The sequence below is a fragment of the Brachyistius frenatus genome, unplaced genomic scaffold (genome assembly GCF_029030835.1).
Source record: "Brachyistius frenatus isolate BFR_SWC_R1_liver_20210118 unplaced genomic scaffold, ASM2903083v1 Contig_1, whole genome shotgun sequence".
NCBI classification, from domain to species: Eukaryota; Metazoa; Chordata; class Actinopteri; family Embiotocidae; genus Brachyistius; species Brachyistius frenatus.
This window is the reverse complement of record NW_027210600.1, coordinates 317,501-341,738: the sequence shown is the minus strand read 5'-3', so window position 1 is coordinate 341,738 and position 24,238 is coordinate 317,501. Positions and strand designations below refer to the sequence as shown.

Genomic DNA, 24,238 nt, shown 5'->3' with positions numbered 1-24,238 from the left:
CTGGTCAGCTCTGATGATAATAAACGATAATAAATACAAACAGGATGTTCTGGCCTTCGTATTCATTTATATCCTGGAAACCTTTCCAATAATTTGGTCTGAACCTCAGAGCAGCCGGCTGGTCACTACAGCAACTATATGTTTGTATTCATGATGGAAGTGATGGAAAACTCACAGCGTATTATGAATTATTGGTGTAGTTTACTCTCCTTCATATTTTTATGCACACACACACACACACACACACACACACACACACACACACACACACACACACACACACACACACACACACACACACACACACACACACACACACACACACACACACACCGTTGACATTGTAGTTGACCTCTCCAGCGTAGTGCAGCAGTCTGAACTCGTCACGGCCCATCACCTTCCGGGTCTTTCCATCAGCCAGCTTGTGACTGCAGGTAAACACACACACACACACACACACACACACACACACACACACACACACACACACACACACACACACACACACACACACACACACACACACACACACACACACACACACACACACACACACACACACACACACACACAGATTCATCAGCACATGGACGGGACACTTATTCAGCAGTTCACAGTCCGGTACGATGAGCAAACAGCTGAACTTTGAAGTCCTGTGAGACCAAACTGAGATTGAAGGAGCTGCAGAGCGAGAACGAAACTCACGTGACAAAGTGAGGGTGTCCTCCCACGGTGCCCTCCAGCTTCTCCAGGAAGGTGAGGTCATTGGCGTCTCCGGGCCTCAGACACTCCTCGTCCTGTGAGAGGAGCACAGTGACAGCAGCAGTCAGTCAATGAGACGATGCCTACATAATATTTACGAATGTGAACCCGGGTATGAGGTCACAGAGTTGGGATGAGCTGCTGGGATCTGCTCCTTGTGAGGTTCCTACTCCCTCAGGGTGACCACGTCCACCTCACTTCTCACAAATCATCCTTTTTGTCCCGTTTATTTTAAAGTTTCTGTTTGGAAATCCAGATGAGACGAGAGGAGCTGATCAAAGAAAATCGGATTTAAGTCTGAATTTCCTTCAGTTATTACAGTGTGCTCACAGCAGTGAGCGCTTTATGTCCTACATGCTGGAGCTCATACGCAGCCTGACAGGGAAACCTGCAGCAACTACTCAGGGTTAATATGCCATACGCAACTTCTGTGCTTTATGTCAACTACAAAATATAGAATCATTTATCATGTTATTATTTGATTGAAATTATAATTGAGTTCCTTTAATATTAAACCTGTGTTGTGTTCATCATGAAATACTTCCATTAGCACACTAACAAATAGTGTTCTCACATGTCAGGACTCTTACTTGTGCTGTGCAGGAATTTTGACAGAGTTGTGTTGTTTCAAATCACTCACTGCTCTTCTGCACTTACAGGAAATAACCTCAGCGTGTGAACACATCACCCTCCAAAATATCTGCAGCTTTAATTATTTTACCAAAAGTCAACGTGTTTTTGTGTCCTCTGTTTAACACACTCAATAAACACACTGATTCTTCTGCCCAGCAGCAGCAGTGGAAAATAAATACTTGTGTTCGGTGTTCAGGAACAGCTGCAGCTTCCTCAGACGCTATAATTTGAAAAATCTTGACGTCTACGGAGCCAAGATGGCAACCGTTTAGGGTGAAAAGTGTCCAGAGTTTCACACTTCTTTTTTTGGAGCGTTTTGAATGAATCATCCTGGTACTTGTAGTGAACTGCATGTTTCTGTACTGACTGTGAACACACTGATGCACTCAAAATAATGAGTGTTAGTACACAAGTACAACATCTGGAACACAGCAACACTAATCTGATCATAACTTCTTTATTGTTCTTCAAATGTTTTGTCAGAGGTCATCTTAGAAAGTACATTTATTAACAAATGCTTTTCTAAAAAAAAAAAAAAAAAAATCTGTCTCTTTCCATCCAGACAGACAGAGACAGAGAGAGAGACACAGACAGACAGACAGACAGAGTGTCTCCTCACCAGGATGGAGATGATGCCTTTGAACTTCTCCTCCACCAGGTCGCAGATGATCTTGTTGTTGAAAAACTGAACCGGCTCCCACTGCAAAGACACAAACGCTGCTTTGGTTAGAGATCATGAGAAACAGAAACCTGCTGTGGTGACCGTAGTGACTCTGAGTGTTGAGGAGCCCAAAGGTCTGCGGCACCACACAGGAAAACAAGTCATCTCATATTGTTCTCAGTGGGGAAACACTGACAGTAACTCATAAATTTTTGAAAGAATAATAATAACAACAACAACAGCCTGAAGCCACCGACGGCCACATGTGACGTGTTTAAACTCAACAATATTAATATGAAAATAAATCTTAGCTCCACCACCACCTCTTTATGACCATACATTCAATCATCCACAGAATCTCAGGAATCTCGGCACGCAGAGACGCCGCTCACCCACTTGTATGTGGACACACACACACACACACACACACACACACACACACACACACACACACACACACACACACACACACACACACACACACACACACACACACACACACACACACACACACATGTTAGCTCCATCGGTCACATAATTTCCACAGAGACGACGGGGAGAGCGGCCCACGGCCCCGATGTCACATCATAATGGACTCTTTGAGAGGTCAGTCCAAGTTTCTCCCACAACCTGTTTGCTCCCGGAGCGAATGCGTTTCTAATAGAGCCAAAACAAACGGCCTTTTGTTCCTCAGAAGCAAAACAAAAACAATATAAATGCAACGAATAGAAACGGGGAGAGGATTCAACATCTGGAGTCATCCGTCAGTGCTTTGACATGTAATCTCCTGGAGTGGTTTCACATTTTATCTGTGACGAAATAAACTGCAACAATAACAGGCTTCATTTCTAATGAGGCAGCATCCTCTAAATATAAGTGCACTTACTGGAAGTGACTTGGGAGTTCACAGCAGCACGATGGCAAATTCAATTATCAGTTTCACTTTGGAAAACACAACAGCAAACCACAATCACATTAAGAGCTCTTCAGAAAAGCTCAAACCCTCACTGAGAAACGGTGGGATGATGGAGGGTGGAAAGACAAGACGGGGGACAGAGGTGGAGAGACGAAGGCTTTTCTACTGTCTCTCTTATTTGTGGAGTTACTCTGCTAAAAAAAAAAAAATCCATTTATCAAGATGCAAAATAGATAAATTTTTAGCAGCTTAAGAAGCAGCAGTTTGTTAACAGCGGGAGAGGTGGAGGGCGAGAGGGAAGCACTGAGGACACTTTTCCACCACAAGACACACCTCCACTCGACACCACACACTTTTTGGTAAGAGACACTTTTGCCATTAACTCCAGCAGTCCAGTGAATTAAAAGAATTGTGGGCGCTCTCGTAGCTATGTTTTTAAACAGTACTGGCTTTGTGCAGTGATGATAAAGTGGTGATCTCTCTGACCAATCAGTGGCCTGCAGTGTTTTTACATCAACTTTCAGCTCCCCTGGAACCTTTTTGATCGAGGCGATACTAAAAATAGTCCCAGATAGCAGGCGGGATGTCACAAAATCAGATCTTCACCACACAATCATCATGCCCAAAAGTCTACAGAACATATTCACATAATAGTAGTAATTCTGTCGGTCAAATTCATTTGTTTATGATGTGTTTTGTCTTGACGTGTTTTTCTAAACTTGCCTTGTCTGCTTTTATTTTCTTACACACGGACTCAAAACACTTTTAGCTCATTTGAATCTCTGGCTCACGACTTTGACGGACAAATAACCAGGATAAATAAAATACTATTACTGCACCTACTGCGTTGCAGTGTGAACCAGATAGTTCCTGGATTAATTATAATAGATATTAAGCTGTTTTATAACGCCGTCCATCTTCATCTGAATCACTTTCATCTCGTTCAGAAGCGCGTTTGTTTCTTTATCCTCTTCTTTGTCCTGGGTGTTAAAAGGTGTTTTCTCCCGATGACGAATTTATTATCAAATCAGCCGAGCAGTTGGACCGTACCACTACGAGCTGAAGAGAGGGAACTGACCGTGATGCCTTCGGCCTCGTACTCGTCCTGCTCCGACTTCAGGGTGAGCTCAATGAAGAGCTGCTGCAGCTTCTCGTTACAGTAGTTGATGCAGAACTGCTCGAAGCTGCAACACAACAGTGGACACGTCAGCTGAATCAGTGCAAAGTGAGGCAGAGCACAGGGTCACCTCAACGCAGGACTCCTCATGTTCTGCTGTTTCACTTTGTTTGGAAAGTGCAAGACTCTGAGTGCCGTTCTTTATATAAAGGAGAAACACAGTCTGTCTGTCTCGGTCATATTCTCCCTTTAATTCAAATACTTTGTGATTAAGTTTAAAACAGAGGAGTAGTAAAATGATATAAACAGACATAAATACATTTCATTGTCCTGCACTTCAGCAGCACAGACCGTACCTGTTGTGCTGGAAGACCTCAAAGCCGTAGATGTCCAGCAAGCCGATGACGGAGTAATTCTTGGAGGAGTCATCCTGTTACAGAGACGGAACAAAACTCATCGTTAGAGCTACACGAAAAAGAAAGCATCAAATATAAGCAGTAAAAAATATCATTTCAATAAATTAGGAATATTTTATTCAGGAATCACTATTTATGTATTAAATATCGAAAATAAATGTGTGTTTTTGTTCAATTAAAATCCACGCAAGCTTCACAGAATGATTTTGTGTAATTCTACTAAAGAAAGAATACACTCAGTGGATTTATTTGTTTTGGGGATAATTCCTCTAATGTGGTGTGTAATTAAGTCCTTGGCAACATGACAGTCAGTTATCATCATTATTATTATGGGATATCATATCGAGTTGTGACCACAAGGTGGAGCTGTGCTGCAACAGAATGAAGGAGAGATGTCAACATGCTGTGCAGTGAAGTGACTGATGTCCTCTGACACAAAGAATCAGATGAGCTGAATGTTTACCAAAAAATGTTCATCCAGAAGTGGAGAGGTGGCAACTGTGCAGTCATACCAAGACGAAATCATCGAAGCAATATATGTGTGTGTGTGTGTGTGTGTGTGTGTGTGTGTGTGTGTGTGTGTGTGTGTGTGTGTGTGTGTGTGTGTGTGTGTGTGTGTGTGTGTGTGTGTGTGTGTGTGTGTGTGTGTGTGTACCTTGTATGCCAGTGAAGCGTTGATCTTGTTAACCAGCCAGGTGAAGGTGCGTCCATACACCGCCTTGGACAGAGCATCCCGAGCTGACGATGCCTGCTCCAAGTTCAGGGGGCTCATCAGCTGATGAAGAAACAAACAAACAAACAAACACACACACACACACACACACACACACACACACACACACACACACACACACACACACACACACACACACACACACACACACACACACACACAGAGACACAGACAGGAAGGTGAGACCCGAGCAGAGACAGACAATAATAGAGTGACACAGAGCTCAGCAGGGACAGTCAGACCACTTATAATATTATTAGACTGGACCAGAGCAGACATTACACACACAGGAAGGCCTTGTAATTTATACAGTGAGTGAGTGAGTGAGTGAGTCAGTGTGTGTGTGTGTGTGTGTGTGTGTGTGTGTGTGTGTGTGTGTGTGTGTGTGTGTGTGTGTGTGTGTGTGTGTGTGTCCAAACATACCTCCTCCCCCTTGGCAATTATCTTCTTGTGTGTGAGCGCCTCTGTCAGCACCGACCCGTTCACTCCTAACAACTGCACGAAAAGCAACAAAAACAGCATTAGAGCCGGCGACAGATCCATCGCCTCCAGCAAACAGACAGACGTCCCGGTAACCAGCAGCAGTGACATCCTGGGATCTTTCCATCGGGTCGCACATTAGGCTTAATTGGAAGATTGAGGATGAAATGAATGGGGGGCATTTTTTAGAGGGAAAATGTGTTTTTCTACAGAATATTGAATTGGATGTGAGCTCATCAGCAGAGGGCCCAGATAGTTATTAAACAACAACAAACAACAACTCAAAGCAGGAAATCAGTCCTCTGTGAGAGAAGGATGTTCGGTCAAGTGAAGCTAATGTCTCAGCTAACATTTAGGAGACTCACCAGAAGACGGGAGGAGAAATATTACGGCAAAACATGATGATGAACTTTAGTCAGAAATAGTTTGGACGAAAACTGAAGCATTTGGCTGATTTTTAATGTGATGTGCCATCACATTAAAACCGCTGACAGGTGAAGCATTAAGTGTAATAGAAACAGCCCATCAGTAAATCCATGAGGATTATAATGTTCAGCTGTTTTTCAATCCGACTTAACGGGTGTTGATGTATTTAAATGGTCCTTTTTGGAGACTGTGATTTGTGCTTCTGTTGAACTGCCGGGTTAAACTGAGAGGTGTTCCTAATAGTTTGTCCGTCCCATTTAACTGAATCAGGTTGACAGATATAATTTCTCTCCATTGTCCTGCACTGATTGATGTCATCGGTCCTTTTAAAGCCGCAAATTATCCTTCAAAATGACCATTTAAATAAATCAACGCCTCTGAGTCAGAGTGAACAACGACTGAACATTATAATCTTTATGAATGATGTATTTTTTTTATAGTTATAGTTAATGTCAGTGGTTTTAATGTTATGGCTGATCGGTGCATGTTGTATCTGAAATAATGACATTTTCTGCAGGTCTAATTTACACAGAAAAAACTCCTAAATCTTATAGATTCATGGCACATCGAGGGTCACATCACTGAGTTAATGACTGCTGTATGAAACATTATTATTTCCCGTTTGTAAACTGTTTGCTTCATTGGCGAACTCTACACTGTGTTTAAGAGTTGGGTTGATTTCAGTCTGACCGAGTCCGTCTGTCTCCAACCTGTGATTACCTCTGACGAGTCGCCTGCTGTTACTGAATACTCACAGAAGACTTCTTCGTTCCCTTTATAGTGTGCAGTGTTACTTAAGCAACAGTTAGCCAAACAAAAGAACTCCGGAGTGGAAGTGACCGACATCAAATAATCTCTCGCTAATCTGTCGGCTGCATCCTTTTACCAGCAGAAAATTGTGATGCACTAAAACCTCGTGATGGTTTCTGGGATCGGCTCTCGACGCCTGCCGGGACCTTCATTCATTTCACTAAGTGAGCACCAGCAGTCTCAGAGGGTTGCTGCTGTATCGCTTGCGGACAAGTCTTCAAAGATGGACGATGAAAGAAAAACAACAACAATGTGATGAAGACTGATTCATCCGTCGCTGCCGCCCGATCCGACCGGCTCAGTGAATCGGGTTCGGATCTGTCGCGAAGCCGCTCGCCGCAGCGTCTTACCCTCGCCAGGTACTTGATCTGCGTGTCCGAAGTGATGCAGGCGATGCCGTCTTCGCCACCGTACTGCACGTTGCCGAGGTGGAGCACGCTGGCGATTATGTTCAGCAACTCCTACACAGAGAAAACAGCGAGGAGGAGGAGGAGGAGGAGGAGGAAGAGGAGGGCGTGAAGACGACGGAGTGGGAAGGACAGAAGGATGAGGAGAGGAAAAGTGAGGGGGGACAATAAAAGGGACGATAGGCCACGGCACGATAAGATTACACATAACTTATCATCTTTATGAGTGACCTGGCAGATAAATGTGGCTTTGATTCAAATCGGGTAAAGATGTGAAGAAGACCGGAGTCAGCACACACTCCTCACACCTGCTCTTCACTCGCTGAGCTGTGAGATCTGAAAGAGCTCTGGAAACAAGCCCAGACCCACGGACACGCAGGACGACTCCCACACCGAGGACAAGCACGTTCTCAATATATAAATCACACACACACACACACACACACACACACACACACACACACACACACACACACACACACACACACACACACACACACACACACACACACACACACACACACACACACACACACACACACACACAGTTCTGTCTAACAAACACTCTCAGGAACAAACATCCGCGGTGAAACAGAAACAGCCCCCTCAGACACACGAGTACTTCAGGGTCGGCAGTAAAAACATGTTTATTCAACTTGGTCTGCAGTAAACTTCAACTTCTTTGTTTCAGGGATTTGAGCAATAATTTAAGTAAGAAGTGCGACATGTTCAGTCCGAACAGATCTAAAAAAAAAAAAAAATGTTCTGTTCACCTAGCAGTGGTTTTGTTCAGGCTGCAGGGAAATGGGATTTGTTTTTCAAATCAGATCTTCAGGACAGACCGTCTGCACTGTTATTGTACAAGTGAGCGAATGGATCAGATTTGGTGTTTCCAGACATCACCAAGGTATCTGCATAGGTTGCTGTGGTAACGGCGCACGCGTAGCTCCACGTTTGAAGCGGCTTTCCAACATGGAAGCAATTCATTTCTGCGTTGTTGTTCTTGTTGTCCTCCAGAGAAAATCTCCACTCTGATCGCTCTGCCGGTAGTAACATCGACTCTGCTCTGTTGGGAGTGACGCAAGTAATCCCATTTGGGACATGTTCATACCGACAGACCAAATCAGATTTCTGTCATATCCAGATTGATTTTTAATCGTCTGAACAGCAATGAAATGTGAAGACGACAACAACGGTCCACGGACAAAAGCCCAAACAAACTCTCTGCTGCTACTTCCGTGCCGGCAGCTTCCCGTGTTGAAAAGACGAGTCACCAGCGTAGCTGCGCGTACGTCACTACCACGGCAACCAATACAGAAAGGTTGGTGATGTGTGGATCGGTCTCGGAAACACCAAATCAGATTGAAATCTCATTTCAAAAACCGCCTCCACAGTCTGACGAAAGGCCACAGAGCGCTGCTGATGCTCCCACACTACTTCAACATGCTAATTATGATGCACACAGCCGGACCGGTCCTCACCTCCACGTCGTCCTCGTTGAAGCCAATCACAGTCAAGGCTTTCCTCACCACCTTCCAATCACTGCGGTCGTTGATGGAGCTCACTTTGGGACAGTTACCCTGCGGAAAACAACCCACACAAAAAGCAACACACCGGTAAACAAGCTGAAGCACTCTGAACATGATACTTACTTCCCCGCCTGGTTGAGCTTTTTATCCCCCTGCAACGCCATGATTACGAACGTGCCCGGCAAAAATCCACAAACTAGGCGATGTGCAAATTGCTGTTTACAGGTAAACTCCACTTATGCGTGACGTAAACACCTATTTAGATAAACACTTATGCGAAGTGTTTTCTGTGCAGGAGCTGCTGGTGTGTGTTCACTGAAGGTTAGGAAGCAGTTCCAGCCCGAAGGCAGATTTCTCCCCCTGAGAAAAGCTCCTCTCGCTGTACCGAGAGTCCCTGACTGAGAGCCTATTAACCAGAGCTCCCTCCAGGACACACACACACACACACACACACACACACACACACACACACACACACACACACACACACACACACACACACACACACACACACACACACACACACACACACACACAGTACAGACCAATGGCTTCTGACAGGTTGGAGAGCGAGAGTGAGTATTTACAGATGATTTATCTTCCTTCTACAGGTTTCTCTTCTGGGCCAAAGGCGCGGCTGCAGAATAACGTCATTTACAGGTCGCTGTGAACCCTTGCAGGTTTTCCCACGAACAAATGGTTGGATTCATGTAAACACACACTTATCTCAAACAAGCCACCTTCCAACAACAACATTTAACGAGACTCTGACGGCAGCTCTTCCTCTGCAGTTATGAAACTGTATGAAACTTCTGGAAAAGAGTGGAACATAAATGTATTATAGGCAACAAGCAAATTAAACTAACTGACAGCAACTTTACTTTTAACTGTCTCCGTTAAGTTGGCAGTTTGTTTGCAGTATTTTATGTGGACGGGACCGGAACAAAAGAAAAGCCAACATTTTACTTACTCGCTCAAAGAAGAAAAGGGGCGGAGCCTTGTTCTCACGTGCTGGTAGACAGTATATAAAAATGGACGCAGCTTCTGGGCCTGAAAAATGAGGCTGATCTGGAAGTGCCTTAAGCTGTAATACCACCGGGTGCCACTAGAGGTTTTCCCCAAAAAGCCTCCGGCTCCATAGACTCCCATTCAACTAGTCTCATATTATTCTCAGTCAATAAAATTTCTCCACGAGGTATCTCAGTGTTGTTCGCTGAAGTCACTTCTTATTAGTTTTCTGGACGTCCATCTGAAAATAATCCCGTCATTAATTGTAAAATAAGATTCAAAAAGCTGTGTTTTTGGGGGGGTGTCTGTTTGATTGACAGGCCTGTGGTGCAATCAGGTTATGGTTACCGGTGGGCGGGACGTAGTATCGTCAGGTTTCTAATCAGATCCAGTCAGATCCACCGCTCGCTCGCTCCCCACCATCTCGCCCAAATATGGTCACTTCCTGCTCCAAACCGCTCCGAACTAACAAGAGGGCGCCGGACAAAATCCGAACTTCATACCGGCCGTTCACAAACCAACGGGTGACATCACTGTTGGTTGCCCTTTTAGCGTGCTCCACCTACTACAACTACAGCCTTATGTCTCATCACGAACTCTATGACATCATGTGGACTATTATTGTTTCAGTTGGGAAGCTTCTACAATGTATTGATCTTGAATTATTGTATTCACAGAGATAAATTAGCCTCATAAATGATTATTTTGAGCTTTTCCGGGAAATCAGTGTTCCAACATTAGACACATGAATCAGACACGCTATTATTAAATATTTCTCACCACTCAGCCCAACTGTCAGGTGCACGTCGCTCTCTGGTTTTAGTTATTTATTACAAAAAAACAACAACTACAAAGATCAAAGCAGGTTTGTTATCTATGAAACAGTGTTTAGATGATTGCACCAAGTAGAGCAAAGTACACTGCTGCTGCTGATACCGACGGTTATTATCACACAACTGCTGTTGACAGATTGTTGATGCTGAGGGAGTTACGTTATTGTTGTTATGGTGCCACAGACACATGAATCACAGCACCACAGTCTTACTTTGACCAGGAACTGGTACTGCTGCGGGTTCCTCTCCAGGCCGAGGCGCCTCAGCAGGTCCTCCTCGCCTCCCTCGATCAGCTGGTAGAAAATGTGGAAGTTCCTCTCGCCGTGGTTCTGGTGGACGACCCGTGACTTCTCCAGCAGGTAGTTGATGATGTGGCCTCCCACCGGGGCACCCTGCCGACGGGACAGAGGCCAGGGAGGGCGGGGGGAAGAAGGAAAGGAGGAGGAGGAGAGGGTGAGGCTGGGGTACTGAGGTGTGATGTGGGGTTGATATAACATGCAGGTTCCACCAGGATTTTATAGTCCATGAAACATAATGTAAACCCACAAACAGGGATATAGGTGGGAGACGTCATGCAATTAAATAAAGAGAAATCACACTCAGATTTCAAGCACAAAAGCCGGATGCTACCACAGGAGGTAGATTTCAAATAAGTAAATCTAACAATATTTCAGGTTCTTGTTGAATTGTTGGACTGTTTGCTGAAAGTAGCTGCCAGAGTAAATCAGACTGCTCCGCTCACCTTGAAGTCAAACTGAATGTCCATGTACTTGCCAAAGCGGCTCGAGTTGTCGTTGCGCAACGTCTTGGCGTTGCCAAAGGCCTGGAGGGAGGAGAGGAGGAGAGGGGAGGACAGGGGGAGTGACAATTGGTGGATTAGGAGGGAGAGATAACAGCGGCATAAAGAAACAAAACGAGTGATAAAAACAGGATGACGGATGAGGAGAGATCAGAGAGCCTCAGTAGCACAGATTACAGAGTGGACACACACAGACACACTGAAACACATCTGGAAAGCATCTGGCTGAGACACCTAAACAAGTGTCTCCTTAAACTACAGCGCCTTTGTGCTGCCTTCATTCCCCAAAATATATACATCTATGAAAATCCATGTTTTCAGGTAAACTGTGTTTAAAAAGTGTCAGGGGTCAGGGGGTCAGGGGTCTCCTGAAGCAGCCGAGAGGTACCGGCAGACCAGTACCAACACAGTATCTTTAAAGCCACGTCCATTAACACTAACATTGACGTTATTACACATTCTTTCACTCATCAATCTAATAAGTCTGCTGAGCAGCGTTCTGTCTCTGTGGTCCGGACGTTGGCTTTTCTGCCAGATGACTGAGATGCGGCGGCGTCTCACCTCCAGCACCGGGTTGGACTGCAGCAGGCGGTCTTTGACGGTCTGCACCTGCTCGCTGGCGGGACAGGTGACGGCGTAGTACTGCAAGATCTTCTTGGACGCCTCTGTCTTCCCGGCGCCGCTCTCCCCCGAGATCAGGATGCACTGGTCCTTCCTCTCCGTCCTCATGGAACGGTACGAGTTGTCTGCCACGGCGTAGCTGGTGGGGTAAAGATTATTAATATCTGTCCAGGCTGCTCATGAAAAGTGGCCTTTTTTGCTAATTTTAGCATGTTTACAGCAACAATTACTGACCTGTCCTGTCCCTGTTAAAGAAACCAAGAAAAAAGCCCCATGTATTTAGTCACTGAGGGACATAATGCAGATATATGATGGCATTTGTTTGAAATCATATTGATCATACTGTACACACACTGGAGCTAAAACGACCACAGTTTAACAGTCATGCTCCTTTAAATGAAGGTTCAGGTGTTCAGTTCTCATTGAAAGTGTTGATCCACCTGTGTGATCATTGACAGGATGTAGTTTGTGTTGTGTTACACAGAGAAGAGTTCAGTTAGATGAAGAACCGAACCAGAACCAGAAGTCTGCATGAAAACCCATTTTCTTGGTGTCCTGTGGTTTTCAACTCGGCAAGAATTTTATGACACAAAAAAAAATGCTTGAAATGGTTTGTAGTAAGAAATAATCAAGACATTCAATACAAAAACGGACTACAACAGGAAAACAGCTCACGGCCTGAAGTTACATTAACCACTTGGTTTATTGGTTGGAGCTCCAAACTGTAAACCCTCTAATTTTTTTATGCTTTCGCTATTTCATCACAACTAAAAATGCGACGGTTGCAAGCGACTAACTGTCACCATCACATTCGTGTTTCAAGACGTTACAAACTATATCCAGCCACAAAAAAAGCCTAAACAACCGGCAGGTAACACAGAAGTACAGAGTCGTTGCTATGGAGATGGTTCACTGTCTCGTCTGGTTGCTTGGGCGTAAACAGCTGAAGGCGAAATGAGAGAAGTTTTAAATCATCTCGTTGCAGATCTTTGGTCTGGACTGGCCTTGAAGCACTGAAATGTCTTGGAAAACGTGTGTCGGGACTTTTAACATACGAGAGCATCTCAAAAGTGTGTGAATCAGGAAAGACACTGGACGACCGGTATGAATCATAAAGGACCAGCAGCTTGTTTCAGTTACAGTATCGTTCATCAACCCGGCGCTGCTATCACCAGAGCTGTGTTGTTTCAGCCGGATTGGACACATTTCTGACACCAGACTAATTGCTGGAAGATAAAAACCAGCCGCTCGTCCACAGCTGCATCACACTGTGTGTGTGTGTGTGTGTGTGTGTGTGTGTGTGTGTGTGTGTGTGTGTGTGTGTGTGTGTGTGTGTGTGTGTGTGTGTGTGTGTGTGTGTGTGTGTGTGTGTGTGTGTGTGAGGACTGAGGGGGTCAGGTTCAGGTCAGAGGAATTCCCTCTCACGGGAGGAAATCTCTCGCCTGGTACCATCATTTGCTTACTTTTCTTTCCACCTCTGCCTCCCGTTTTCCCTCCACAGTCATCCACCTTCTCTCTTTGCCAAAGCACATCATTCTTTCCAGTCGGACGGAGAGAAAACATTTGGCTGTGCGCTCAAGTGTTGAAGTAAAGAGGTGGGGTGTGTGTGTGTGTGTGTGTGTGTGTGTGTGTGTGTGTGTGTGTGTGTGTGTGTGTGTGTGTGTGTGTGTGTGTGTGTGTGTGGGGTGGGGGGGGGGGTGTCGGTTGGAGCAGATATAGAGAAGGCCAGTGAAAGACTGAAATGTTTTCAATGACGCCACCCCGAGGCTCCATAATCACTCGATTGTTTGGCTGCCGTCCTTTTGGGGTCTGGGAGGGTTTAACAGGGAATTCCCTGACTGGTCCTGTGGCAACCTTTCAAACAGACACTCGGCCTGATGCCACGACGTCTCGCCGACAGTTTAACCGTTAGAGAAAAAGGACGATCGGAGAGGCACTTATGGTAAACCCTTCCCACGAAGCTCTGAACGTATGCAGTGTGACGAGGCAGTCAGTAAACACACTGTCCACCGTAAATGGTGCAGTCAGTTTAGCAAAACGTGTTTCCGCCTGTAATAGCATTGAGTCATTCCTCCCAGCTGTCACTCAAACATTTTTCAGACCCGGAGGCTTCGTCCACTTTTATTTACAGTCAACGCTTCAGACCCAACGGACGATGACTCAAATGACATCACTTGAGGAAATTTAAGGGACTTCAACTCCTGTAAATGTCGACGTGTATCTGAGCCCGACCCTGCTGGTTCTGCCGAGGCACTTACATGTGTGGGGAGACCTCGTAGAAGTTGACCCCGCGGTATCGCTCCATGTGGTTCTTGGTGTAGATCTCCAGGTCCTTGTACGGGTTAACCGACACCAGCACTGACCCGATGTACGTCTGATGAAGAGGGAGCATACGGTCACATAACGTGGGAGCGATAACTCGTAGTGCTGCACATTAAACACCGACGTCAGGACGGTGTGCATCGGAGATGACTGCACGTCGCTAACTCAAACCTTACTGCTCTACTTTGTTTGGCAGCAACATTGAAACTCATTGAGAACCAGAGAGCTCTCTGCTCCGTCCGCACATCGTTGTCCTCCGAGTGAAACATAATTCAGCTCATCGGAGTAAAAACGGTGTAGTCTTAATCTAATTTATAGAGGAAACCACCGCTGTGGTTACGGCTAAAGGGATGTAACCACATACTTATGAGCCACTGTTAGGTATTTTGAACTGCTAATAACAGTGACCGTTACTTTCAGACCTCGGTGCTTTGAACTCTCCAAATCTTTAATCAGGTGAAACAACAGTTCTTTCAGGCTTTTGCTTACAAGCCGGAATCCAGTTCACATTTGTCCAGTCTGAATGCAAATAAAGCAAATATGCACAGAAAAAAAACTGCAGGCCAAATCGGTTTCACACAGAAAAAAAAAATCTCTTTTGGTGTACAATTTGTACACCAAAGAATATCTATAATATCCAATTATACATGAAATTTGAAATAATCCTTTGAAGAAGTTTTTGTCATGTGTTCGTGATGAAATGTTTTTTTGTGGACAACATCCTGTGCGGTCCCTCTCAGTATTAGTTGTGCTCCGGTACGTCTCCACGCCGAGACCCTCCTCACGACATCCACTCACATAGATCAGGTTCTCTTTGAAGCGCTTGCGCAGGTTCTCGATGAAGGCGGCCTCGCTGGTGTAGTTCTCCAGCAGGACAAAGTCCTGCACGCCGACCCGGTCTCTGGCTGTCAGGGCCGACTCCATCATAGCCCGCACCCCGTCGCTGGCCACCACCTGGAGGAGGTGGAGAGGGGGAGGTGTGGTTAGTGAGGGAACACTTCATAAATCACACGCTGCCTGTCCCACGCACACAGAAACAGAAGGTGTACACACACACACACACACACACACACACACACACACACACACACACACACACACACACACACACACACACACACACACACACACACACACACGAGATTTATCTTCATCGGGGCACCAGTGATCATAATCAGAAACCAGAGCTGCATCAGCATGGAGACAAATAAGCAGTAAAAAGCAGTGAACGTAGTGAACTGACACCCAACACAGTCTTATATCAGATTATAATCAGCATGTCGTTCATGAAGAAGTTGTGTTGCAGTTGGTTTGATTACAGGATTATACCGTTATACTCTATTAGAAGACCTCGAAGCCACATTAGGAAATCACAAAATCATTTCTCGACCTCTTTCTCAACATGGCGCACGTCGATTAGCTGTTACAGCTTGTTTTGGTCCGTTATGACCTGGAGCTTATGATTTTAAATAAATACTTAACTCCCACTGTTTCACTGCCGTTTCATTTACATCCCTTATGTTTCACTCGTGCTCCTGCTTGAAATGTCAGCTGTTAATGTTTCAGCGAACTTTTAAACAGTCAACGACAATATTTCTTTGTCTGACTTCAAGTCTTCTATAATTTAGTTTTTTGGGGGTCTTTTCTGCCAAATTTGCAAAATCTGTGCAAATTTGTATTAATATAATAACATCCGTTACACACAAGTCCTTGATAAATGTTCACACAATACTGAAAAAAAAACAAATAAATCTCCATATTTTTGGGTACATTGAGTTTTTAAATCTGGTGAGACGTTCCCGTGCTGGCTGGATCAGTACATTGTAGGCATTTTCTATCAGACAGAGGACACCAGCTAAGCTCCAGTTTGACCCAATGCTCTTCTAGACTTTCCAAATGTTATCGGACCGAATGGATCAAATTCTCATCGTCAAATGAGTAACTTTGTGGCATCGTGAAACCTTTTATTCTATTTAACAGTTGTGATGAATTAGGTTGCAACAAATCCTATGACGTCAATGGGGTTTGCGTAATTATGCTGATTGGCAGAAGGCGGAGACAAAAGAAAATGAATCCAAGCAGTGCTGCAAGTAAATATTATACGTATTATTCATCAACCATTTTTTTTTTTAACCAGTCTATTCATTTCTTAGTCTACAAAATGTCCAAAACTAGTTAAATCTCAATTGGTCAAAGCAACATAAAACGAAGAAAAACTAAAATCAGGAAACAACACGTTAAACATTAAATAAATCTTAAAAGGATCCCAGGAGCTCTCATCTTCCAGGACTTGGAGACAAATCCCAGAGTCCCTCTGACAGCTTTCAGCCCACAATAGAAGACATTCAGAACAACGCCAAGAAGCTGCGTTTGAAGTGGAGCGGTCCGTCTCAGACTTCACATCCATTCAGCCGCATGCAGCAAAACAAAGTGGACTTTTTTTTTTTCTGTTTGTACATCATCCAAAGTTTTCTTTCGAGCAGCCTTTAAGTTACCATCTGACCGAGCCCGGACGTTGGGTGGGTGAGAAGTTATCACCTTCCCCGCCCAAGCTTTCACGCATTTACGAACACAACGGGCAAATTTAGCATCGGATGGGAAGTTAAATAGCAACACTTACATGGTTGAGTTCGTCGACGCGTTTGCAGAGGAAACCGTGCTCTAAAAAAGAGGCCTGAGTTTTACACATGAGACTGCGAATGTTACCGACATCCATGTTTGAGACGTACGCAGCTGGACAGGACTGAAACGAATACAACTTGTGCTGGAAGGTGGAGGAGAGGCAGCGGGGGACAGGGGACGGGGACGGGGACAAAACACACACACACACACACACACACACACACACACACACACACACACACACACACACACACACACACACACACACACACACACAGAGAAGTACATCAGGTGTTGTTGTTGTGTTATGCAGCGCAGCAGTCTTCATCCCTCCGGAGACCACGAAGAAGAGATGGAGAAAGAGAAGAGAGAGCTTGGGGGAGGAGAGGCCTTATTAATTAGTGCGAGGTGAGACATGAGGGAAAAATAGAAGGAGAGGAGATGACGGGCGGCGAGGTCACGACTTCAGTCCCGCTCCGTCGCTCCATTTCAACTGGACCCGGAAAGTTAACAAAACTCCCTGAAATTCCTCACAGCAGCGCTTCAACAACGCCACAACCAAGTCCTTTAAATCACTGCGGAGCGTGCACGCACACACACACACACACACACACACACACACACACACACACACACACACACACACACACACACACACACACGTACACGTACACACACGTACAGTACACACACACCACATACACGTACACACACGTACAGTACACACACACACACACACACACACATCTTGTTCGAGTTTCACACAAGTATGCATGAATATGTTTGATCCCCGCTTTCAAAGCAGAGTTGCAGTGTCCCGGGGAGACACCACCGGCACTGCTGTGGACCTTCATCTCTGTCTGAGTCACGTGGAGCACTTCAGGGAATCAGTCCGACACCCGGTGGGTTCCTATAAACCCAATAACATCAGCGAGCATCGCCTGCTGTGTTTATGCAGACCACTGGGCTGTACTTCATCTTTACAGCCTATCAAAGAGGAGGCTGACTCACCTCACAGCTTTATGCTCTCTGTGTGCGTGTGTGTGTGTGTGTGTGTGTGTGTGTGTGTGTGTGTGTGTGTGTGTGTGTGTGTGTGTGTGTGTGTGTGTGTGTGTGTGTGTGTGTGTGTGTGTGTGTGTGTGTGTGTGTGTGTCCTCACAAGGACACAGCCAGGGCACAAATCCAAAGTGGGGATAAATTGATTTAATCTCCTGAGAAGAGGAAGGCTTTTATTTTGGGATTTTATAGGACCCAATAATATACAACTACACATTAAAATGACTATGAATAGCAAATGTAGTGAATATTATCATATGAGCATGTTTTATTATACAGGACACACTCGCTGTACGCTTCTTCAGAGGTTTTACAGACATCTCTGTCAGAGTACCGGCCAAGTTCAGACTCTAAAGTCAAGACCAACAAGTCCAACCCAAATGTAACCTGACTGCACCACAGACATGTCAATCAAACCAACACATCCCAAAAACACACCTTTATGAATCTTATTTTATAATTAATGATGGGATTATATAGATTATTATATATTATTAGACTTAAGCTAGCAACACCATGATAATTTATGGAGAAATTTTTATTGACTTAGAATTTGATGAGACTAGTTGAATGGGAGTCTGTGGAGCCGGAGACCTTTTGGAGACAACCTCTAGTGGCACTTGGTGGTACTGCAGCTGAAGTACTTTCGCATCGGCCTCATTTGTCAGAGCTGGAAGCTACGAACACTTTTATACAGTCTGTGGTAGTAAACCGAGACGAACTACAAATACCAGTCAAATCGCTGTTCTCATGTCTATCCAGCATATAATACATGTAGTGAAGACTCTGGAGGAATTTGGGCAATAAAACTGATTCTGATAGAAACACAAAGTTGTTGCCATGACACCAGACAAATATGGAGGCCGCAGAATAGACTACAGATTGTAAAACGCGCATCTTCGACCTGACGGAAGATCCACACGATCGCCACAGTTTCCGGGTGATTAGTGTCACAAATGATCCCTCCAGCAACGAGTTCAAATCAATGACAAGTCCAACAACTTTCAACACATCGTGAGACGGCCTGCATCCAGCACATCAACCAGTTCACGGTTAAAGCTTGAAGGCGAGCAGCTTTCTTAAGGGATGTCAGTTCGCTAGAGTTGGTGTAGTTTGGTGTTCGAGAAGTGAGTTGTGTAGACCTGTTGTGTACTTGTGGATCGTGACTAGTCGTCCATTTGATTCAAGTCGTTGTTTCAGCAGAACCCTTCTGTCAAATGTTCAATCTGTGGGACGCATATCCAGCTACTGTTTAGTCAAAAAGTTCAAATCCAAGTCAGGTGACTGGAGTCCACATCTCAGGGTGTTAATGTTATTTATTACTGCAAGCATGAGTGCACGTGTGCTCACTCTCTCGGCTCACTCTCTCCCATACGTCCCCGTCTCACCCCGGATGCCCTGAGCTCTGGTGACCTATTGTTTCACACATCTCTTCAGAAAGCAAAGAAACTGCAGCTGTGTGTGTGTGTGTGTGTGTGTGTGTGTGTGTGTGTGTGTGTGTGTGTGTGTGTGTGTGTGTGTGTGTGTGTGTGTGTGTGTGTGTGTGTGTGTGTGTGTGTGTGTGTGTGTGTGTGTGTGTGTGTGTGTGTGTATTTTCGGTCGTTGCTGGGACATAGTTACACCCGTCATTTAAAGTATTTTGGACTTCTTTACTTTGGATTTTCTGGTGATGAAGACTTTCTCCACGTCTGTGTTCAGTTGTTGTTGTTTTTTAACCCAAACACGCTGCTGCTGCAGCTGGAAACACAGGACTTCCTGCCGAGCGGAGGTTTTTCCTGGGAAAGGCTGAGCAGCCAGCTCAGCAGGTGTTCAGACCGGACAGAAAGGAATTCATCATGTGGGACTGAGTTAAATCAGCGTCAACAGCAGCACAAGTGATATTCATTTACATTCAGGTTTCACCTTTTTTTTTGTCTTTTTTTTTATACTATCCAAATGTTTTGGCGCCTGGGAGGAAAGAAACCAGAGCTGTAGCACCCCTCCTCTTCCTCCTCTTCCTCCTCTATACGTCCTCATTCGCTTTCTCTCCTCGTGTCAGCTCTCTCCATTACTTCATTGTTTCCCAATGCTTCTCTCCGTTTGCCTTTCCTGCGGGTGATGCCACACACCGGACCTCCACCCGGTCTCAGGAACACACCGAGTACGTGCCCTGCCAGTTCCTACCGTACATGTCGTCATGTTTTCCAAATCCTGTGCAGCAAACAAGGCCGCTTGCAGCCAGGTTAGCAGGAGGAGACCTGAGGAGGTGCAACTCCCTCTGCTGACACTTCTCTCTGCAACGCTGCTCGACTGAAAGCGGTTTCTCCGGGATGGTACAGACCAACAGACTCTGGTGAGTTTTCAATATGTCGCGTCATCACGAGACCGATCGGCCCGCTCTTCTCTCCGAGCTGTTCCTGAGAGATTTACCCACGAGCTGCCCTTCATTAGCCTGGTGCCACATTTCACTCCGTGAATACGCGTCTGCTCGTCCTCCATAGAGAATCATCTGCAGGTGTTCATGCTGCTGGGCGTAGACCTCCGGTTCATTTCAACCAATCAGCGCGCTCTGCCACCGCTGCACCTACCTACGGTCCACCGGAGTGTTTCTTTCCTGACTACAGAATATATTTTAGATTGTTTTAATGAGCGGCAGCAGCTCCACGAGGTGCCGAGCGTCTATTCTGCGCTGAACGTGCAGCGATTCTTTTCCGGTCAAACGACAGTCGGGAAAAATATTAGCACATGTGGTCACTGCCACCAGCCGTCCAATCACGGTGAAGGAGGGGCGGGACAGGGAGCCGTTAACCAACAGACGGCGCTCGCCGATCGGTCCGCCCTTCAGAGTGGCCGAGTTAGCAGACGGTTACCACGGCGAGGAAAACTGCAGCTGAGAGCGACGGTCGGCGCGGCGAGTTGGTTACCGTCGGAGACGGGAGTCATGTGACGGTGTGGAAACAAAGTCCATGTGGGGAAGAGGTTGGTCAGAACAAACACTCAACTTCTAGCCAGGAGGTCGGTGTTCAAGGAAAAGCAAACGTCAACGTAGTAACTCAACTAAGGTAACGCGTTGAAGCTCCGAAGCTTCACTCTGTGGAACGGAGATCCTCTGACTTCATCTCACACCATCGGATCAGGTCTCCACGATCTTCGTCTCGATATTCAACACCCGAGTTTAGATAACAAACAATTTTACGTACATTTATCTTAAGGAATATTAACGTGTTTTACTGTAAATGTTGTTTTTTGTGTAATTTATGGACTGAATTATGTTTTTATCAGTTTTCAAAATGAAGTGCGACCGACACATTTTCAAAAAATGCTGCAGTAGCACATTTCATTTGTGTTTGTTTGTTTGTTTGTTTGTTTTCACCTTCTCTTCCGTGTTCAATGCTCGGCGGCGCCGAGACGCGGCAACACAGAGGGCCAGTTTGTCTCCAGGATTTTCTGTTGACCGCCATCGCCTTCGTTGTTTTTATTTATTTTTACGTCAGATACCTTCTTGTTTGATTTTCAGTAACTGTTAAGTGTTTCCGTGTTCTTTAATAAAACTCGTACAAGGCAAGTGGACTTCAGGATGTTTGTTGTTGACTTTACTTTGGCGGCTTCTTTCCTGGATGTTAGTCGCTCCAACAGAGCCAGGTCCAGGTGAGACCCGGAGACATCAGCGGCGGACTGGACGCCACGACGACAACCCAAAGTACGCGACGCTCGCTTTGTATTTTTCACCACCCGTTTTGATTGCTGCATCTTTAAATCTTCCTCTTCCTCTTCCTCTTCCTCAGTCTGTGAACAATAGCGGCTCTCTCTCCTCGACCTTCACGTCGCCTCGGGAGCGCTCGCACAGCTCGGATGTCACGCTGTTTATGTAAACCTCATCTAACCTGCTGCTTTCAGCGCACCGTACGCAACTTTAAGACATAACGGGCCTGAAGGAAGTTTCCACTGAGTTCTTTGTGCTGCTTCATCACTTCTGATCCCACTGAGCAGTTGTACAGTTTCACATCAAGCACCAACATAATCCATTAGCTTTATTAAACGTCACGCATACCTGTCGACAAAGAGCATTAGTCTTTTGGTTGGGGTCCAAAAATCCTTTCCGACGTGTCTGATTCATTTCAAAGTGTTTCTGTGGCAACCATGATTACAAAAATTGCTTTGGACCTTTAACTCGACTCCACTTGATTACACTTATTTTTTAGTATGTTTTACAGTATTATGATGCAGCTACATCCCATCTTAGTCCATCAAGTTTAAACAATGTTGATGTTAGGCATATTTTCTTTATTAATAACTTTTATGATGTGAGGATTATTACTCTTCTGCTTGAAACTCTGTCCATTGGGACAGTACGGGAAGCTGTGATGGAGCTTCTTTTTTTCATTTATGAAAACATGCAGGTTAACCTCTATTGTGAACACAAGTGTTATGTTCGGGTCTACAATGAATCCTCATTACTTAGTTATCTGGATTATTGTAGATACATCAATTAAAGGGATATTCTGTTGTTTTAGTCTTCTCAGTCAGAAGAGAAGAGTCAAAATTGATCAGCACTCTTTTAGTCCTTCAAGGCCTGAAACCACTGGATGCTACATTTTCCATAATGCAATTGGGCGGCACGGTGGTGCAGTGGTTAGCACTGTCACCTCACAGCAAAAAAGGTTCCGGGTTCGAATCCGGTCCTGGGCCTTTCTGTGCGGAGTTTGCATGTTCTCCCTGTGCTTGCGTGGGTTCTCTCCGGGTTCTCCGGCTTCCTCCCATCATCCAAAAACATGCACCTCAGGTCAGGTTACCTGGCGCCACGCTAGTGGCAGCCTGCTGCAGCATCTCCCCCCTGAGAGCCCCCTGCTGTAGTGAAGAAATTTCCCCTCAGGGATTAATAAAGTGTATAAAATCAAAAAAAATCAAAAATTAGACAGTATCTTCTATTTGAAATGTACAAAATGAGTAGAGTGCCCCTTTAAGAACTCAATGAAGACAAATCTAAAGTCTTCCTACTGTAGGAATCAATACATGAGGTCATTTCTGACATCACGTGGATCAGTGCTTAAAGAATGATTTATACATTCCAAGATATGATGATTTTTCAGTTTGTACAACTTGGCCACATTTAGCAGGACCTGCATGAGGAGATTTATTCTTCAAATGGGATCCAAAGAACCGACCGGGCCCCGGAGCACTTAAAACAAACTGGAGTTAATATTTGTGCAAGTAAGAGAGAGAAAAGTGGAATAGAGGATTTTGTCAGTCACTTCTGTAAGATAAAAAAAAAAAAACTATCCTCATCTGACTTCTGTTTTACATAACTTGTGAAAGTTGTGTAATGAGGGAGGTGTGTGATCAAGCTACTTGCTGAATCTTTTGCCCTTTTTCTCCATTTTTGCTCCATGAATCAGTCGTCTGGCACGCTTCCCTCATCTGTTCTGCACTCGCTGGTAGAAACAGACGGGCATGAAGTGAAGAAATAAAAATTCATTTTACAGATATGAATGTGGCTCTTGAGAAAATACAGTATTCAGTGTGACATCAAAAGCCGTGCAAGAGCTCACCATGTCCTGTTGGTTTTGTTGGGATCACGAGCCAATCACAGGCTTCATTCAACAAGGAACTGGTCAGAAAATCCCAACCAATGGTAACACAGGAAACCTCAAAGTCTCACTTCAGAATACATATAGAACCAGGAGGAGGGGAGCAGACCCCGTGTTAAAACACGCCTGTGCAGGTACACCCGACAACACATGGAGCACTTTCCCATTGCTCACCCGTACGGCATCCAAGCTTTTTCACATTTGGATTATTATCACCATGGCGACACACCTCCGGGCTTAGCGGGGAGTTAAAGAGACGGTGAAACACTGTCGCTGCGCGGAGCAGTCCGACAGGTGGGACGAGCTCGCTACAGAAACCGAACCTGCCTATCTGAGGACAACGTCTCCACGTCGTCTCCAATCACGAGTCCACCAAGGACCCGCTGCTTAACCACAGCAAGGCACTACTTTCCTGCATTCCTGTCAGCTGCAGGTGTGGCATGTCCTGAACTTTGATCTCTCCAGAGGGGGGAAGGGGGCGAGTGAAAGGACAACATACTTTCTCTAGACTCGCATAAGT

General features: G+C 45.3%; 1 protein-coding gene across 7 annotated transcripts in view; it reads right to left on the bottom strand.

Annotated features, from left to right (window-relative positions):
• LOC138630527 (unconventional myosin-Ic-like) overlaps nucleotides 1-24,238 on the bottom strand; it is a 65,879-nt gene that overhangs the window by 11,556 nt on the left and 30,085 nt on the right. For all 7 annotated transcript variants that reach the window (XM_069718607.1, XM_069717768.1, XM_069716132.1 and 4 more), the window contains exons 2-15: nucleotides 15,272-15,427; nucleotides 14,410-14,525; nucleotides 12,092-12,290; nucleotides 11,474-11,554; nucleotides 10,944-11,123; nucleotides 8,843-8,941; nucleotides 7,305-7,415; nucleotides 5,662-5,733; nucleotides 5,161-5,280; nucleotides 4,446-4,519; nucleotides 4,051-4,156; nucleotides 2,015-2,095; nucleotides 706-797; nucleotides 334-428 (exon numbers count right to left, since the gene is read on the bottom strand). In XM_069718607.1, coding sequence (XP_069574708.1) covers nucleotides 334-428; nucleotides 706-797; nucleotides 2,015-2,095; nucleotides 4,051-4,156; nucleotides 4,446-4,519; nucleotides 5,161-5,280; nucleotides 5,662-5,733; nucleotides 7,305-7,415; nucleotides 8,843-8,941; nucleotides 10,944-11,123; nucleotides 11,474-11,554; nucleotides 12,092-12,290; nucleotides 14,410-14,525; nucleotides 15,272-15,427 — 1,582 coding nt within the window. The remainder of the gene's footprint in view (nucleotides 1-333; nucleotides 429-705; nucleotides 798-2,014; nucleotides 2,096-4,050; nucleotides 4,157-4,445; nucleotides 4,520-5,160; nucleotides 5,281-5,661; nucleotides 5,734-7,304; nucleotides 7,416-8,842; nucleotides 8,942-10,943; nucleotides 11,124-11,473; nucleotides 11,555-12,091; nucleotides 12,291-14,409; nucleotides 14,526-15,271; nucleotides 15,428-24,238) is intronic.